The sequence below is a fragment of the Rhea pennata genome, chromosome 15 (assembly GCF_028389875.1).
Source record: "Rhea pennata isolate bPtePen1 chromosome 15, bPtePen1.pri, whole genome shotgun sequence".
In the NCBI taxonomy this organism is placed as follows: Eukaryota; Metazoa; Chordata; class Aves; order Rheiformes; family Rheidae; genus Rhea; species Rhea pennata.
The window spans coordinates 11,125,695-11,144,841 of NC_084677.1; the positions used below are offsets into that span (position 1 = coordinate 11,125,695).

A 19,147-nucleotide genomic window follows, 5' to 3' on the forward strand; every position below is an offset into this window, starting at 1 on the left:
AAAAAATAAAATAAAATGCAGCCCTTGGGGAGTAAAGTACATCTTTTAATGGCAAAATGTGAGTGTTTTGACTTGCAAACACTCAGTCATCTAACTGGCATAGTGCTGCCACACCTCGATTTATCCAGTGTTTCTGGGGCTTGTCTGAAGGGAGCTCAACTGAGAGAACATAGTTGGTGGAGTGGCCCGTAGTGGATAAGACACCTCTTCTTGCACTTGTCTTGTATACAGGACATGAATAGATGTTCTCATGTAGAAATGTGGAACTTTCTCCAGGTTTCAGCCAAATTATAGGCAAAGAATCATAAAGGATTTTTGGAAGTGATTCTCCAATCAGCAAGGATTCTCTATCCCATCGTGCACCTTCCAAGAAAAGGCCTTTTACATATGCCCCATCTTCTGGCATTTTCTCCATTGTATGCTCCTGTTTCATCACCTGGAACAATTAAATCATTTGTTTTATTTTTATATTGTGTATACTAAATCCTGTAAGTGACAGTCAAACTATTCTTTTAAATGACATTTCATTTAGAAACCCTATTCACTGCTGCCTCAGACCATATTTCAAAATACTCAAAAAAATCCTCTACATTTTCTTACCTCAAATTCAAATCCAATATGATCGATTGGGATGGTGTATTTTCTAGCATAGTTCTGTGAAACACCTGTCAAAAAAGACTGAGTGAAGTAGAATCCTGATATCCAGAAGACTGTGGGTGGTCCATGGATGACCCAATCCTGATTATGGGAGAAAAAACAAACAAGAAAAAACATATTTGTGAGCTTCACATTGTAAATTCACTACCAAAGGGATGTCTTTCCAGATGTACTTGAACAACACCATGAGTCCTCAGACTTGTTTGGAACCTTTGGATGCTACCGTTAGATAAATATTATTCAGAAGCAACAACAAATCACAGAAGTCAGTTGTTTACAATGGTAATGAAAATAATCACTCATTCTGTAACAAGCAGAGCTCAGTGCTACTGAAAAAAATTTAAAAGGTAAATATATTTTGAGAAGTCCAGATACTAGCCAGGAAAGAAGAAGGAAAAAAAAAAAAAAAAAAAAAAGGAATTTGGGCACTTTTATCAAAATACATTTACTGTCTTGTAAATACTAATCTATTATGAAAAAGGACCAGATTTTCCTACACACTACCTTCACGCAGCACTGTGAGGGCAGTCTGCCACTACAGCCAGTATATACAGCTCCTCCTGGAGGAAATAATGAAGATGCCAGCCAAGGAGATCTTGGGCCAATATCTTTGGATGTATAGCAAAAAGGCAGTAGGAGAAACAGGGCAAGGGCAGAATGTCCCCATAATATTCTGAGCCATCAGGAACCAAAATAAATTAGAGAAGCCCACATGATACTCTAATCCAGCAAATGGGAAACTCTTCTGCTTAAAAGAATTTTCCAGACGCTCTTTTTCACCTCTCTCCTCCCAAGACTTACTGTATGACGTTCCAATACATTTATCTCAGTACCTCAGTTGTTTAAAGTACATCTGAAATTTTAAGTAATTTTAAAAGTACAGTAAGAATGTGTGGAATACTTACTGGAAAGGTGAGTAAAGAATTAAATAGCCTGTTGAAGAAGCTGTGATACCACTTTTTATTGAACTTGGAAGAGATTTACAGGCACATATATAAAAGTCTAGCAGTGCCTGTTACATACTATAGGATTGTTCCTAAAGCATTCTTACTCCTGATTCGGACTACTTTGAGCAGGGAAGTCATTAAGACATTGATGCAAAGTAAATCTGCATCTTCTAGAAATAGAAATATGGGATCTACCAAATGCTGCACTGTATTCGGGCCAAAGTACATGCTCCTGACTCACCCTGCTATGCAGTTGCAGAGTTAATTCCAGTGCTATTAATTCTGTGTATATTTGGTCATGAATGTGTGCAAACAGTTCACAATCTGGAGCTGTACAAGTACTACTGAATGAGGACAGTACTGATACACATTTTAGCCATTTAGCTTTCAGCTACTCATCCCATAGACTTGTCAGGCTCAGTTTAGCGTACCTGGAAGAAGACCAAACGAGAGAGGAGATCAGATACGTAGCTTCCCAGCGGCTTCAGTGATGGATAGGATTTGGCAGCCCACATTGGCGGTACTTTTCCCATTAACATGCTATTGAAAACATCTTCAAGTTCAGATGACATTAACACCTGGCCTTTGATGGCTCTGCCTAAATTGACAAGGCTGCTCCGAACAACTTCTGTAAGCCTGCAGATCAAAAAAAAAAAAAAAAAAAGTAACTGCATTATTTACTTCCTATTTCTTCCTATCTGGCAAAAGACCTCTGAGTCTGACGTGAATGAAGACTTATTAAAGCTGCAGAATGCCTTGTTAGAAATTCCTTATCCTGCCTGAAGTTATCAAAATTATTATTTATCTAGGGAAAAAAACAAAAAAAACACAAAAGTCAAAAGATGTTGAGATTTCTACTTTTAGATAAGGGAAATAAATGACAAAAGCTTTAAGATTCAGGCACAGGCACTACCTAACATTTCATTTTGTGAATACTGGGAACTGGATGACTAAAAAGGAATAAAGTGCCTCATCTCAACAAAACAAAGTCAGATCTGATTTACGCTAACACTGCCAGAATATAGGTACCATTTCTACATTCCGATAGTCACCTGCAGCTTTTAAAAAGGAACATTCAAAGCAGAATCTATTGGGTTAAGAAGAATTTATTGTAAAAGGCTTACAGTTGTTTATAAAGCTTGTGAGCTGCTAGCACAAGCATATTTCAGTATTAGTAATGTTACGCAAAACACTGAGTCACACCTGTTGAATCGGATCAATTCTTGCCTAAGCACTGTATTCATGGACTCCTCATAAAGTACTGGGTATTTCTTCATAACCTCTTCAACATTAAAGTCACTTGGTAATTTGGATAGGATGTCCCGTGCCAAATCTTCAACAGTTTCCTGAAATCACAAGTTTGCATTGAATGAGCTTTTTTTTCCCCCCTACTTTTTATTAAATCAATTCATCAAAACTACAGGTTTCATATTTTTACTATGTAACTACAAAAACATTTTAGTTCATTTTCCTAGACAAATAAAGCTTACATGATCATACTCTCTTTGTACATCAACCTGTCTGTTTGTGCATGTGCCTGCTTTTCTTCCCAATAATTCAGAAACTGTTAGTAACTTCAGTGTAATTTGCAAAGGAGTTTTGACAACTTTTGAAGAAACAGGCAGCAGAGCAAACAAGCACAGTCCTACTATTGCCACAATGAAGGAAAAGCCAAGGTGTGCAGCATGGGGGAATGACAGGAAGACCACAGGAATAACCCAGCCATGGGAGAAGCTTTACTCACTAGTCAACCTCACAGGAAATGAGGCTTCATTGATTCCACTATTCAGCAATCTACTTGTATACAAAATGTAGGAAGTCAAATCCTTAGGGGCTTGGAAGCTCATCTCTGTGTGTCCCAATAGGGCATGGATTTGACCTGAGTGACCTGAGGAACTGCCAGGATAGGATAAGGAAAGAAATTCTCAGCATCTCCACTGTCAGGTCTCACAGAGGTATAGATAACGGGGAGGACTGGGGTCCAAGTGACTCCATTCTGCAAACTGCCCCTTTTCTTTGAGCCATACAAATTACTCAAACGCAATTACAAGTTTGGGGCTGTAGAGATTGAAGCGGCAAAAATTGCATCTCAACAACTGAACATTCAAGGAATAATAATATAGAGTGGAAGTGCTGTTATAGCCCAGACTTCCCTAGGAAGGAAGCCTTCAGTCATGTAATGAGAGGTGTTAGATTCCTCTGAAACCTACGGCATGACAGGAAAGAGCATCTTTCCAGAGTGCACGTTGATCTTTCTTCACCAATTACCTGAGGAGACTTGCCACCTCCCCCTGCTTCTCTAGGCAAAGTCAGGAGCACTCCACTAAAAAGCTGGTTAGTCTCTTGGTTATCCTTGGTAATGTCTGCATTTTCATGAAGCCCAAACACTTCAGGGTGTGTTGTAATTGGTAAGCCTCGTAGGAATTCAATATAAGACTGTAAAAGAAACATTTAGGTACCAAAAGTCATGCAATGATATATTCATAAATGATCAATAAATACAATCTATCTTTGGCAGAATATTCCCATTCATAATCAAACACAAAATCCCAGTTAAATCACCCATAAATTGCTTTGCCCTGCCCACAGAGATAAATATACAAGTTTTGAATGATTCAAAGACTCGCTGAGGATTTGTCCTTACCGCCCTCATGCAAGTAGCAAGCTCACCTAATTTCCTATGTTGACTAATAAACCCGGCTACATTTCATATGCTGCTGCTGAAATCCAGTGTCAGCAAACAGTTTCAAAAAGCTGAAAGAGCTACATCTAGACAAGCCAGAAAACATACATTTTTATAAGTATACAATGAACACAATATGCACATACTTCCAGATTCCAAACACAAAAGAGCCCAGCATTTGGAAAGACTGTACTGCCTCATCCGTTCTGTACAGAAAGCAAGAGAAGGGAATGTTCATAACAAATATGCAAGGAGCACTGGTAGGAGTTACAGGAAAGGCTAGGATGCTGAGTGTATCAGCCCTACAACCCTACAACTGCAGGTTATACTAATGGGTGGGATTTAAGCACATTTGTTACATCCAAGCAGCTGGCAAAAGGGAAAAAGAGGAAAGAAACTGAGGCCAGTGAATCTGTGCACTCATGTATATAGCTGTCATTCTACCTCCTCACTCTGATCACTTCTGTCGTAACAGAAGTGGTTGCAAGGGGACACAGAATTCCCCTGCAAAGTCCTGAGCTCTGACTCGTATCAGCTCTTTCAGAATTGTATTGGAAACCTGCACAGGGATGGGTCTCTGCACTGACAAACACTGGAATATCAGAAGATCCCTACATCTGCATTCATGTGTGTTGTTCCAGATCTGTATTCTATACATTAATGATACATTCTGGTATGGCTTTGTGACCTTACGGGTTTTTTTTTGTTTTGTTTTGTTTTCTGTTTGTTGTACTCAGAGTCTCAGAGCGCACAGATAGGCTTTTTCTAAATGACTTTGGGAGAACTTGTATCTATTATCTCCTCACCTCGTATGGACCGTGTGGTGGTATGTAGTAGTCATCTCCAGGTGCAAGCATATATTTGTCCTGCTCTATATCCTTGTTATAGACTATGGAAAGAAGGGACAGGAGAAGACGCCTGTCTTTATCATCTGTTACTCTCCCACCATAGTTACATTCTCCTGGGAAAGGACACAAAATCAGGATGAAAAATTGAAAGTCAATGAACATATAGAAAGTGTTTAGCATTACTGAATAACTCCAGTAAGTTGAAGACCTGAAGGTCCAGATCTTCAAAAGTTTTTAGGCACTATACTTCCACTGATTCAACAGAAATTAGATTTGTGTGTTTTGATAGTGAAAGGTATAAGAAACATACCAAGCTGGTCTGGGAAACTGCTTTTCATGTCACCGTGAAAAATGTCACTTTCCAAATGGCAGCTTGTTTGCTTTAAATTCTCTTAGTAAGAACTTTTTAAGCCAGCCAACTTTCAAAATTTGCACAGTGCTATATAGCTGCTCTTCCTCTCGTCCCTTTCATGTAAACTCAAAACTCATTATATATGTATGCAATAGAAAAGAAAGGATTACAAATATGCAGAACCACTGTGCAGAAGGGTTTGGAGAGTTCTAAGTAATGGGCAAGCAATGAGGGGAGATATGTCACTTGACTAAGAGGAAATAAATAGCATTGACATGAAGTGAAGGAAACAGCTACAAATTCAGTTTATTATTTTTTTCTCCTTAATCCTGACCCCCCCCAAATTATTTTTATAAAGCTAAACATAATATTTGATATATTAAAAATTGAGAATCATCTTTTTAAGCGTGAGAAAGAAGGTGCCAATAACTAGCCATCCTTCTGAAGAATGAGAACTAAACAGCCACAGTAATCAAGAAACATCTTACTAGTTATTTACACAGGCCAACACCTATTGCTTTAACCTGATGAGGATTATCACATCCTCCAGCAAACCACCAGTGCTTACTCTGTCAGGATCTGACATATTGATCAGCTAAGGTGAAACAAAGGCCACTGATGTTTTGATTCGACAAATGCGAAACAAAGACCAGGAGGTTTGCTGGACCATTAGTAACTCTTGCAGGTAAGTGAAGAGAGCAATCAGATCTGAGGGCTTGGGATCCAACTTGTCTGGGTGTGAAAGACCAAGAAGGTAAACCTGAATGGAATCCACTACATCTGCTTATCAGTATGTATCAGTTTATCCCTGTATCAGTTGAAAGTGCATAGCAAGTCAACACGTGTTAGCAAGTGCAACATCTATACCTGTTAGATATGTCAGAGCTTCAAATGGGATTTCTTCATATTCATTCAGAAACATCTGGATTTGTCGCATACTGATTCTGAGGTCAGATTCATTGAACTCATATGGAATATTCCACCCTGTCCAATTCAGAAAAGATGTATCAGCAATGGTGCATTACACTGATAACCATGCTCAGGAAATGTTGATAGTATTAGACAACTTCTACAGAAAAGAAGATAACAGCTGCCAGACAACACCTAATGAAGCCATGGCATTTAGCTGGCTGTGTACTGCACAAGTGAGAAATACGAAATGTGCAAGCTTTACATTGTTACAAAAATACTTATAATTGCATATATTTCTATATTTTATGAAAAACATCAGAATTCTATCCTGTTTTCTAAATATATCGTGGTCTTTTAAGAGTATTTATAAATTTAGTAAAAACTGAATCACATCTTACTTATCTTTTCATTGTTGTGTTACAGTCAATACAATGCAACTACATAAATTTTAGTCTCACAGCACACAAACATATGCATTAGCTTTTCTAAAACAAAACTACACACACAAATAACAAACTATTGCTGAAGAAGATGCATCTTTAATGATGAAAATTTAAACAGAACTGCTTTTGATGAATGAATTACTATAGTTGGTGAGAACCACAATAATATACCAATACTAATCGATTAACTTACAATTTAATGTAAATAGATTATGATATATTTACTTGGGAAATTGCACTTTCTAGTCCTCACCTAGATTAATATTTTAAGTAGCTTTGCTTGAGTAAGAATCTATGCAGTTTGTAGCTTTTAAAAACTTTATTCTGTTCTGTGGAATACAGACTTTACTTTCATTTTGCTGTATTCTTGTAATGACAATACTACCTTTTCACAGAGAGGGTGTAAAAATGCATACTAAAACTCCTAATCCATTTAAGACAATGTGCAGATCATCTAAGCCTTACCCAATGGTCCAAAGTGCCTCCTTTCCTGCACCAGAGCATGGAAAAAGCAAAGGCCAAAAAGCATTTTTTGCCACATTTCTGGCTTTTGGCAACTGCTAAAGAACACAGGGTCAGAGATGGGGTCATTAAGATACGATCGAAGGAGGTTTGCTCTAACCCCTTTTGGAGGTTCGTTTGTCATTTTAATGCCATTCTGGAGGATACTAACAGGAAACTTTTCTGATGGATAACTGGTTAACCACAATCTGAAAAGAATAAAAAAGCACATCATCATCATCAAAAAACTATCAGTATTGACAAATCCTCAAGATCGATCTGCCGAAGACTGAGTTTTGTTACCTGTTTAACTGTAATGTTTAGATAACATCTAAGTTTGGTCTAAAATGCAGGCATATAGTAGATGATGTTGGACAAATAGAAAAGATGGTGTCATGATTCGGTATCTTTATTTTTTATTGCACATTAAACAACATAAATGTTACTCTTAGTTGTTCGTACAAAAGATGTACTTTTTTTTTAACTAGTATCTCCAGCAAACAATAAATACTCATTAAAAAGATCAAAACATGAAAAATCCTACCTGAACTTATCATTGGTATTCTCAGGCACTATAACTTCCTCACAGATTTTTTCCAGAGTGGGCATCCAGCTGGTTGCAAGATGGCAGTTTTGTAACACTACCCAGGTTCCATCAGTAATTGCCTGATAAATCATATTTGCTGCTATTGGGCCCTGGCCCTGTCCAAGTGAAATAGTTTGAATGCTTGTGCCTCCCATGCCAAGATCATCAGCAAATTTTAACAAACCTGCGATGGCAAGTTTCACACATGTGAAGAAAGACACAGAAGTCAATATATATTTTACTCAAATACTAAAAACAACAATCCAGAAATGGTATCTAATGTGATATCAGTCACTGTGTTCCTTAGGCACTTGCTAAAATTTAGTTGTATAAAGCAAAACAGAAAGAGATACTAGCCAGGTTAAGTGCCTGTCCTCTCCTTCAGTCCTGACTGCTCATTCTCAGTCTGCATTACAGCTCTCCACTCTCTCTATTTTCCTGGTACAATTGTTTACAGGGTGAGCTGTAAACTGGAACTTTAGATCTGAATTAAAAACAAACCTTCAGCTTTGCCATCAAAGCCAGCACCTCCTGGAAATATATTCTTACAGTGTGGTTCCATATTATAATTCTTCTGGCAGAAAAACAAGTTTAAAAATAACTTTTATTATTATTATTATTATTTTAAGGACATTTAACAGAAGTGTTTTAAAGCATAGTCATACACTCCATCACCATCAGCAACCAAGAGAGGGGAAACTTTCTGGAGGAGGGGCTGCAAAAACACTAAGGCAAGTCCCAAAAACCCATTGGCATAATTGTTAAAAAAAGTATGAATAAGAATCTGGCCCGGATGTGAAAATCCATTAGACCTCTGCAGAGCTGCTCAGAGATCTAGACATTTCATCACCAGCACCTCCAGACACCCCCGCCAGCAATTTTACTGTCATTTCATACGCATGGACTGATGCAACTATTTGAAACAGAGGCTAATACCATCATTGTCATATTGTACTATAAAAATCAAACAAAAGGACCTGTAACTATAAGTTTAGTCTCACTCAGTGTCATTTAATCAGATAAAAAAAAAAAAAGATTTTTTTTTTTAATACCAATCTCACCTGCCATAGGATCAGCACCTGGTGATAATACAAAAATCAAAGGGGCACAGCAATTGGAATCATTGTAACTTCCTCCCAAATCAAAAGTAGGTGGTTCAATGAATGTTCTTCCCATATTTTCTATGATGAACACCCGCACTGCTGGAACAATCTTGTCAGGTCTCAAACATCTGAGAATAACCATACGATCTAACCCCATTACTGTGTTCCACACATCTGGGAAAGCTTCTTCATGGGGTCTTACAGAGTCATATATTAGTTGCCACTTTGAAACATTCTCTCTTACGTGTTCCATTAGTCCCTGAAGGTTTGTCAGACAAGATGCACGTACTAGCTCAGCCCACGATTTGTCAGATAGCCATTCTGGAGCTGGATTGGGGTGAGGATTATCAAGAGCAACACCTCCTGTCAGAAGGAAACGCCAAACCTCATCATCTATTTGGTCTTTTCCCTTCATAATCCCTACTGTCAGGAGGAAGGAGAATAACAGTTTGTCTTTCTCAAACAGTGAACGACAGACATTATTATAGATGCTTATTGTGAAATGCTCAATTATATTTTTTATTCTCTCTTCCAGATCGTCACTCTTTTTGCTATTAGCAATAGATTGAACATACAAGTTAATGAACCAAATCAACGAATACTGATACATAGGTTCAATGTTTGCCAGATCAGAAATGCAGAAGAAGACAATAGCTGAATGAACAGCAACTGGTTTATACCCCATTCGAGTAGAATCTATTTGCATTTCAGTTACAGAAGCAATTTCTTGCTTTTCAGAGATTTCTTCAGATAACTCTTTGGATGAAGACAAAATATTAATTGCTGTTTCATCTTCTAAGATGTTTCCTTCTGACTTTGAAAGGACCTCCAGGATTTTATCTTCTATTTCCTTTAATTGTTTCTTGTTGGCTGCACTTTCTATAATAAGTTTATTTTTCTTTTCTTCTAGCTCAGGCTTTTCCTTTGCAGCTACAATTCCAAGAAGTTGATCCTGAAGACCCAGAGGTGTAATTGTGAAGTTGAGTAGACAAACTTTTACAGCCACTTCAGGAAGATAATGAGGATTTCTTAAACGGGTTGTTATGTAAAACCTGAAATCTCTTGAATATTCAATTATATTTTCTCCTAACCTCATGTATTCTACTCCTTGTTGTTTGAATGTTAGCTTTAATAAAATGGGTTCTAAGAAAGCATCTAGTTCTTCACCAATATTTTCTAGCAAGACGGGTGTTCCAAGCTGAATAGCATTTTCCAAAGTCCTCACATAATTTGTGTCAGATAATTTGCTAACTGACAGCCTGTTATTTTTCTCCATATTTTTTACCCACTTGTTAGCTTGCCTTTGAGGATCTATCATTAAAGCCCATCTTCTTGAGTTCGAAACAATTAAGCCATTGTCGATGGAAAAAGAATCAATTGGCAATCCAGCAATTTGCCATGCACGAATTTTGACTGGATCCCCAAGGGTATTACTTAAGCTAAAATCACTGGAGCATGGTATGTTCTTCTCATTGCACAGGACTTGCCACTGCTTTTGACATTCTAGGCGATAATCTACACTGAAGGCTCCCAAATAAGCAACTGTTCCTGAAGATAACAATACATCTCCTGTAAGGTCTACATATCGGATTCCTAACAATCGTGCAGCTTCTGTCCACCTGTCTTTCTCTCCACCAAGACCACTAATTAGCTGTTCAGCTCTCACAAGCTTTTCTGAACAGATTTCTATACTATTTTCTAATTCTCTCTTCCGATCATTCATGCTTTCCAACTCATCATTCAAAGCTTGAAGGTGATCAACTACCTCCTTAAGTTCTGCTCGTTTTGTTTTTAGCTTCTGCATTTGAATGTCTAATAATCCTTCTGCATCTCTCAAACGCTCACGCTTTGGGGCAACCACTTTTGCAACACGATCATACACCTCCATGGCTCGCACCCACTTGCATAGTCCTTCACAGGCAGATGATACATTTTTAATGACAGCTGGCTGAAAATCTGGATGACTAATAAACCTCTCTCTAATTCTCTTCATTATAGCAGGAGGAATATTATCCTTGTCATATGTCTTTAAGCTCTCAAGGAATTTCAGATCTCCAAGAATTTTTCTAGAAGGTCCCCAGTAGTCTTCCAACATTTTACCTATATTGCACATAATGTTAAAATCAAACTTAAATTATGAATGTTCAAACCGAAAAAATACTTGAAACATAATATGAAGAATTAATATCAGTGATTTTGCAACAGAATTTTGCTATACAATCACTGTTAAAGAGTTTAAGAAATTCCTTACCTTCAGAAATTCAGACAGGAACATTAGCACCATTAATCTATGTCACACTGGAAACTAGTACATATATGTATTAATTACATATTAATTCTAAAAATCAGTCAAAAGCAAAATAAAGAAAACATTTCTATACACTCATTCTTAGTTGAGCTTATTATATAAATCACTAACTGTAAAGGAGTTTCTTGCTAATCTATGTCGGACAGTTTTGGATGAAAGATACGATTACGGAAGTCCTACTTCAGTAATTAAGAGTTAAAATGCAGGGGAGTAAGGTAGAAGGAAAGTGGAAGAAACAAATCCCTTTCCTTCCCTACATCATAAATCCTGTGCAATTTTATAATACTACCACAACCAGCACAGAAAGAGATGGTTGGAGTAATTATCTATGGCTGAGGACAGCCAGAAATCGGTCTCCCAACATAGGAGATGGTGTTTGGTAACAGGGATTAGAATGCAAAATACAGGTGAATGGTGCACAGCAAATCTCAAGCTCCTGGAGTTTCTCCAGGCAATGCAAATCAAAACAGCTAAAAGTAAGCTGGAGAAGTGACTTTTTGCTAACTAGGAACATATTACAAAGTTTATGTTACTGTGCCAAGCAAGTGTAATATGTTACAGTTGCAAAATAAGCTCTTAGCTGTACAATGTTATTACAAGTCATTGCTAGCAAAAATTCACTTTTGGTGCATGTGGCTGCAGCCACACCAGAAGCACTTCGCAGTACAACACAGCAGTACCCCAAGAATTCCTAGGGCAAGGGTAACACAAATACCCATCATTACCACTGCCACTTGGATCAGGCTTTCTCTCTGGTTTCATTCCCTTCATGACACAGATACTCTCCATGACAAGCTTAACAGGACCCGGTGGGTTCTGCATGGATTTCACAAGAGAGATGTCTGAAGGATTCAAGGTATCAAGAGCTGCAAGCGCTGCCTCCAAAGCTGGCATGGCCTCAGCAAGGTCTCCTTCACATTCATCCTGTAAAGACATTGTGCACAAACCTGTAACCCTTCATACAATACCAGACCCACAAGCTGACTACTCCACTCTGAGAAATTCCCACACAGCATCAGTGAACATTCTGTGCTTGTAAGCACCCAGTCAAAAGACTCTTCACAACATTGGGCTTCTTCCACAGACAACTACTTTCACAATCTGTTTGATGCTTAGAGGAAGGGCTTGTAGAGAAATGCAGTAACTTCCATTAGGTGAACTGATAGCTGAGAAAGTCAGACAACTTATCAAATTCAAAGTTCCTTCTGATCTGACAAGGAGCAATAAAATGCATATTAGACACAATTACTCCTAGTTAAATCTTACAGTGCTAAACACGAAGAAAACATGCGTCAAGTAGCTTAAATCCTTTATCATGCACATGTTGCTATTAGAGCAGAATGCAACAATTATGCCAGATCTCAGCAATTACACATCACCGGCATTCCCAACTAGCCACAAAAAACACTGAAGAATCCTGCAGCTTCTGGCAGGAAACTTTGTGCTATAGACATCTGTCTGTGGTCCTGTCTCTTAAGTTATATCTAATAGGGCTCAATGCAATGCTATGCCAAGTTACCTCACCTAAGTCTGAATCAGTGTCTCGGGGCCTGGAAACAGTATCACCTAACTACTCAGCATAATCAGATCTGCTGAGAAGGAGAATATATTAGTACAGAAACAGCTGCTATATAGCCACCAAAATTTACCTTGTTTACATTAGGAACATCTCTTGCAACTTCGATACTTTAGGAGCTTGGATCAGCCCATTAACACACCCTCACAACTCTCATTTATTTGGAAAGAAGTTGGAACCCATTGCATTGCAGGCTTATGCCCTTGTAAACTACCTTAATAGCTTTAGCAACAGCTGCAGCTTTATTAGCCTCTTTTTCATCTGCAGACACCAGTTCTTTTTTTGCATCTACTGCAACTGTTTCCTTTTCAATCTGGATCATCATTTTCTCTGTTTCTGCAGAAGTTCGTATCAGTTCAGGCTGAAGGGCAGTTAGTTCTTTCTGCATCTCTACAACCTGATCAACATAACAGGAAATCAAAAAAAAAAACTTGTAAGCAATTGTATACACTTTTCCTTTATGTCTTAGGAAGATCAGAAGATGCTATATTAACACAATCTAAAAAGGGATCTACAATAATTATCAAAATAATGCTCTAGTCTATTTTTACTAAGAGCTGTTTTACATAAGGAAATAGAATTTTAAAACACTGATTCAATATATTTTTTCTCACTGTGAATTTTAGTTTATGGAACCTAAAATAATTCTTTCTTATGCAGGTGGATAACAAATCCAGAAGAAACTAGGAAGGGAGCATAGAGCTAGTGACAGCAACAGCTTCAAACAGGATGTTCCTCATCAGGTAAGTGTCTGGCAGCCCCTTTACTTTGTCTGTTGGAGGGAACCCCTGGATCATCTGGGTTGAGAAAGGAGAGGTTTCACAGGGGATCTGATCAGTTGCCTACTGGGAATTTGCACAGGAATTAATTTTCGTTATCATCTTACAATCTTCACCTTCTCCCCTATTTTGAAAAGGGTAATAGGTACTAGGATGCTGAGCCATGGATTCTCTATATAAGGATTTGAGAAAACAACTAAATTTGTATGTTTTTTTCCTTGTACTTTTGGTAAGTTCCATCAATTTCTTTTAGCCTTCTATTAAATGCTATGATCCAAAGTTACACACCACTTTTTTTTTTCCTTTTCTTTTTTCCCTTTTTTTTTTTTTTTTTTTTTTTTTTAATGGCTAACTTTTCCTGGTGGTCTTCTGAAGAAAATTGCTAATAGGATGATGAATATAGTGAAGAGGGAATAAAACTTATATTTAATTAGATTTAATTAGCAAATACAGATGCGCTGTACTAAAGTATTTATATGCCATGCATTCAGTGTTTTCAGCTGAAACTTACTTGTGAAGATGCAAAGTCAAGTTTCTGAAGTCCCATAAGATAACGGTTTCTCATCATGTCAACTTCTTGCCTTTTGCTATGCAGCAGAGTCTTAAAGGTGAGAATCAATTCTAGATAAGAAGTTGGTGTTACATAGTTGTGTCTTCGCAAGGTACTGTAATAGCTGATGGAAAGCTCTCTCACACTTTCTTGGAAATACTTGCACACTGACACAACCCTAGAGAAAATTTATCCATATTATTATGTAAATACAGTCTGTCACGAGGAAACTGCTCTAAGTCTGTGAAACTATATGAGTCTTAGTAAAGGCAGAATTGTTTTTTCCTCATTACAAAAATATTTTGGACAAAATCCTCCTTGCATGGAGTGGCCTGATTTTCAGAAACATCAGCTATATATAGCTAGGTATCTTTGACTCCCACTGAAGCCAAAGAGTTGGCTTAGCTTGGCCCATTTATGAGGACAGTTTGCCCATTTATAAGGACAGTTCACTGATTATGCATGTTTGGTAAAGGGGAGGTAACCCTCTGCTTCATACATTTCTTGAGATAAACTCATACCCTTTTCTAATGTCATCTTCGAGTTCAACATCCTCTAAAAACTTGTCAGCAACCATTTCCAAAGCATCCGTAGGCCAGGTTTGGAACCAATCAATGGTGCAGCAGTTTATCAGTGAAGGGAACATTCGTAACCGATTCCTGAATGCATTTCCAATAGGGCTCATTGCTAGAAAAAAAAATCTAATCATTACCTAAGTTTGCTTGCAGTTAGGAAGCAACAAAAATTACCCTAAGAAATAATACACTATACAGACCTAAGACAATATGCAAATTTTTCTTCACCCTTTCAATAAAGAAATTGTACATAGCAAGGGGAGTGGCTTCAATTTTCCTGTTCTCTGTCCTTGCTGCACCTTGCATTTTCTCTACAATTTCAGCTTTCTCATCAGCTGCAAAGATATTAGGCACATCACCGGTATTTAAAAGCATATTGATATCTTCTACAAATGCTTCATCCTTTATTTGATTATCACAGAACAAAAAGGACACATTCTTGTTAGCAACACCAGCTTTCAGCAGGACTCGTTTAATATCCTCTTTCCATTCATTTATTCCATAGGATTTTGTAATTTCAATTTGAAAGAGCTCAAAGGTATTCATGTAGGTGGCCAGCTTGGTAGCACTTTGTCGGCCACTCCCACCAATTCCCACCAACAACAGATGCCCATTGTCCTGCTTTAGTACCCTGCATATCCTTGAGATATGCTCAATAGCAAATTTGAACATGACCAACGACATTGGTGCTTTGCTGACATTGTTGTACTCCTCAAGGTAGTATTCCATCACGGTTGTCAGTTGCTTTAAGTTCGTGATTTCATCATACACTTTTACGTTACTGTCTGGCTTCAAATAGTCTCCAAAGAACAGGCTGCGAATATTATCATCAGAGATCTTGCCAGTAGGTGAGAGATGACTCAGTACCTATAGAAAAGACAAGAATCAACAGATAATTCAGACTACTATAGAATTATTTTCCTTAAAGTAATAACCATCCTTATCCACCTAGAATACTGTGGGAAGCACTCTTTTATAGCTATTCTGGTTACTATCTTTGTCTAAAAAAAAAAAAAAAAAAAAAAAAAAGAACACTGCACCACCTAAATGGAGTAATAGACTGTAGGCTGACATGCAAGTTTCCACCTGTGCATATCTCACAGAGTGATTTTGCTGTCAAATATAGGACAAGTTCCCAAAAGGATTCTCACAAATCACCCACTACTCCCATAGGCTCTTTCAAATCCTAAGTTAACCAAGAGCACAGATAAATATTGGTAAGACACTTATTCCATATAGTCCCCTGTACCTACACAGAATCCTTTTGAAGTCATGAGTCATTCTTATATGGAGTAATTTGTACTAACTTGCCTAAGAATATGTATAATACCTAATATAAATAGAAGCCGATCTAAACTTTGTAGATGCATTGCTGGAAATCATTCAAAATGTGTCCAATACTAATACAGTCTCAAATGTCCAAATATTTCTGAAAATGTGTCAGTCTCGTTCTTGGGCCCAGCACATTACCCTAAAATACCTTATCGATGCTCTGCTTGAAGCTATTTGATGTTGTCTCTTTTACCATCTGAAAGAACACCTTTCTGTCCTCCTGATCAACTAAGCGATCATAGAAAACTCGGTAAACCTCATGAATCCAAAGTCTGATCAGCTTATCTCCATCCTGCAAATGTAAGCACAAAAAAAATAGGTATATATAGCTAAGATAGAATTTGTTTGAAAGTAGAAGGATGGAAATGTCCATTCGGACTCAGACATATCTTTTGATAAACTCAGTGGGAACCTTCCAGCTTCAAGCCATTCAGCACATGGCTCAGCATCTGCTAACCTAACTGGCTTCCTCACCTAATAACCATCTTATCTTTCCTGCTAACACAATCTGAGACTCTTACGCCAACTCATTTTTTTCTACTGTATCAATCTCCTCCCAGCATAAACAATAAATCTTTCTATGGGATGGCTCATGGGCTGTAATCCTAGCCTTGCTCTAACTCGGTTGCTGGCTAAGATGCCTGCTGAATAGCCTGTAGCTATTTAGTTCTGTTTCTGCAACAGCAACATTCCCCCTGATAGAAGTAAATCTTTTAATACTTCTCTAAACTGCCATTTTAGTGTAAATAGATGAAAAAAATAGAAGGATAAAAGTCATACACATCTGTCAGTATTTATTTCTGGTTTGTGATGACAGCTAGAAGCATTTCTGGGCTACATTATTTAGTCTTCTTCACTGATTCCCACTTGTGAAAGAGAGAAAATAAATCTTTTCTCACATTTTTTTCTTTTATGTATTTATTTTTCAAATACAAGAGATGGGACTGTCTAACTTGATATACAACCCTTAACAGGTGGACCTTGGACTTCAGGCCTGACTGTAATACATATAAACAATATTAATGTAAATGACAGCTGTCTACTTCAGTCATAGAGAGACAAAAAGCACATAGCAAGGTATTCAAGAGCTAGCCTGATTTTTATAATGTAAATATATTGAAAACATAATTCACATATTTTATGAGGTGTTTGTTTACTAATATTATACCAATAACTTAATTTGTCCATTGCTCTTTCTTTCAGGAATATAATAAAAAAGGAGCTTACTTGCAAGTGAGTGTGTGGACAGAGCAACACCCCTTTAATAACTCGGGAAAAATCCCGTAGATTAAAGACATAATGGGATTTGGAAGGAGTTGGGAGAAAATTCTCAACTGCCATTTTATAAATTGCCATTGTAGCATGGACCATCGTCTTGCTTAGCCTTAAAAGGGAAAAAGAGATAGAATTATGAGATCTGAAGATAAATTACAGGAGAAAATACGACAAAGGTGTTACTAGAAATGCATCGTATTACCTTAGAAACACAGACTCAAAGCCTTTGCTAAAGTGCCAGTCAGCAATTGCAGTAAAAATCTTGGCTAATATGTCATCATCAAAAGAACATATAGATATAATATTCAAGTGGCGTGTGAAGCGTCCTATAATACACAGAAAAAAATGCATAAAGATCTAGGAACATCCAGGCTTTTTTGCACCTTACAGCTAGCATTTGCCTAGGATTGGTTCTCAAAAGAGTGCGACTCAAACAACACTTGAATCAGGCTTCAGCTCCAGGATTCTGATACTGGCAAATTTCTGCACCAGCAGTGATACAAAAGGAATATAAACTCATTCACATATTTTGTGTCAGTACTTCTCTTAGAAGAACTTCTGTTTTTAATATAGAAGACGTGAACCTCCACTACGTTAAGGTGGTTACCTCACAAATTTAAATTTCAGTTCACATTAGCCCAGTTGGTTATAATATGGCACAGTAAAACTTCACAAAACCACCTTGTTCTCAGTTTCAATTTAAAAAATCCAGTCAATACAGTAGCAAATTTTACAACTTTAGCTGTATCAGAATAGTTATTGTGATAAAGCCTCCTCAAAGCACTGTTAGAGTGTTTATATAAAGCAAAATAAGTTATACTACCGTAAAGTGCCTTATAACAGTATAGTTCTTAATGCATTAGGCCTTTTATTGACATAACTTTTGCATTAAAAGGTATCACCTCCCTTATGCTGATACGACAGGAATGAAGGACTTGCAAGGATCAAGCTACCTCTGCAGTAAGTACAGACAGCCCAGCTTAGCAGCAGGAGATACAGTTTCAGATGAGAATTGACATGACAGCCAAACAGACCTAGCAAGAAAATGTATTCTCATCCCTTCCCAAAGGATAGAAAATGAAAAAAGTGTCCAATTTTTCAAAGGTTAGTATTATTTTCATCATTCGTTTCTAAGGTTGATTAAACTCACCCTAAAGAAAGGTACAGATTTAAACTTGAACACATAGACTTCTTCTGTTTGGAATGACCCAGATAGTCAATGTATCTGTAGATTTACAAGTGACGGATAAACGCAGACTTTGTCATCAGCAAAATCAAACCTACCTCTTAACTTCAGTCAGTTAGATAACAAGTCGCCATCATGGTATATTTTTCTGTTACGCTTACATATGCTTTGTACTATACTTTATAGATTTCCTACCTGTAATATCATTCCTGCCTCCCCCAGGTGGGCCCATGGCTGAAACAAGCAGGACATCTATGATATTAATCTTGGATGTATCTTTCTTGTCATACCAGTGACCATGATCAATCCACTGTCTGAGAAGTTCAATAGGTGGCTGGGCTCCATACACTTCCTTTGCAGGCATGTTTAGGTCATCTACACAGGACAGAGGTATTGAGGAAAAAACCCTTAGTGCTCAGGAATCATATCTTATAAATCTATGATGAAAAAACAACTTAGATAGGGGTAGAAAAAAGTTATTTCTTGTTATATTTTCTTCCCATTAAAATAACCAGAATCAAATGACATTATACT

At 37.5% G+C, this 19,147-nt stretch overlaps 1 protein-coding gene across 1 annotated transcript in view; it reads right to left on the reverse strand.

Annotated features, from left to right (window-relative positions):
• Window positions 1-82: 82 nt before the first annotated feature.
• Window positions 83-19,147, reverse strand: part of DNAH3 (dynein axonemal heavy chain 3) — a 67,153-nt gene continuing 48,088 nt past the window's right edge. Inside the window, exons 43-61 of the mRNA XM_062588605.1 lie at window positions 18,809-18,988; window positions 17,630-17,753; window positions 17,380-17,536; window positions 16,301-16,444; window positions 15,021-15,687; window positions 14,767-14,932; window positions 14,207-14,423; window positions 13,131-13,313; window positions 12,066-12,264; window positions 8,991-11,132; window positions 7,888-8,113; window positions 7,308-7,552; window positions 6,355-6,471; window positions 5,094-5,248; window positions 3,873-4,040; window positions 2,808-2,950; window positions 2,036-2,240; window positions 601-738; window positions 83-436 (exon numbers count right to left, since the gene is read on the reverse strand). Of these exons, the coding sequence (XP_062444589.1) occupies window positions 83-436; window positions 601-738; window positions 2,036-2,240; window positions 2,808-2,950; window positions 3,873-4,040; window positions 5,094-5,248; window positions 6,355-6,471; window positions 7,308-7,552; window positions 7,888-8,113; window positions 8,991-11,132; window positions 12,066-12,264; window positions 13,131-13,313; window positions 14,207-14,423; window positions 14,767-14,932; window positions 15,021-15,687; window positions 16,301-16,444; window positions 17,380-17,536; window positions 17,630-17,753; window positions 18,809-18,988 (5,930 nt within the window). The remainder of the gene's footprint in view (window positions 437-600; window positions 739-2,035; window positions 2,241-2,807; window positions 2,951-3,872; window positions 4,041-5,093; window positions 5,249-6,354; window positions 6,472-7,307; window positions 7,553-7,887; window positions 8,114-8,990; window positions 11,133-12,065; window positions 12,265-13,130; window positions 13,314-14,206; window positions 14,424-14,766; window positions 14,933-15,020; window positions 15,688-16,300; window positions 16,445-17,379; window positions 17,537-17,629; window positions 17,754-18,808; window positions 18,989-19,147) is intronic.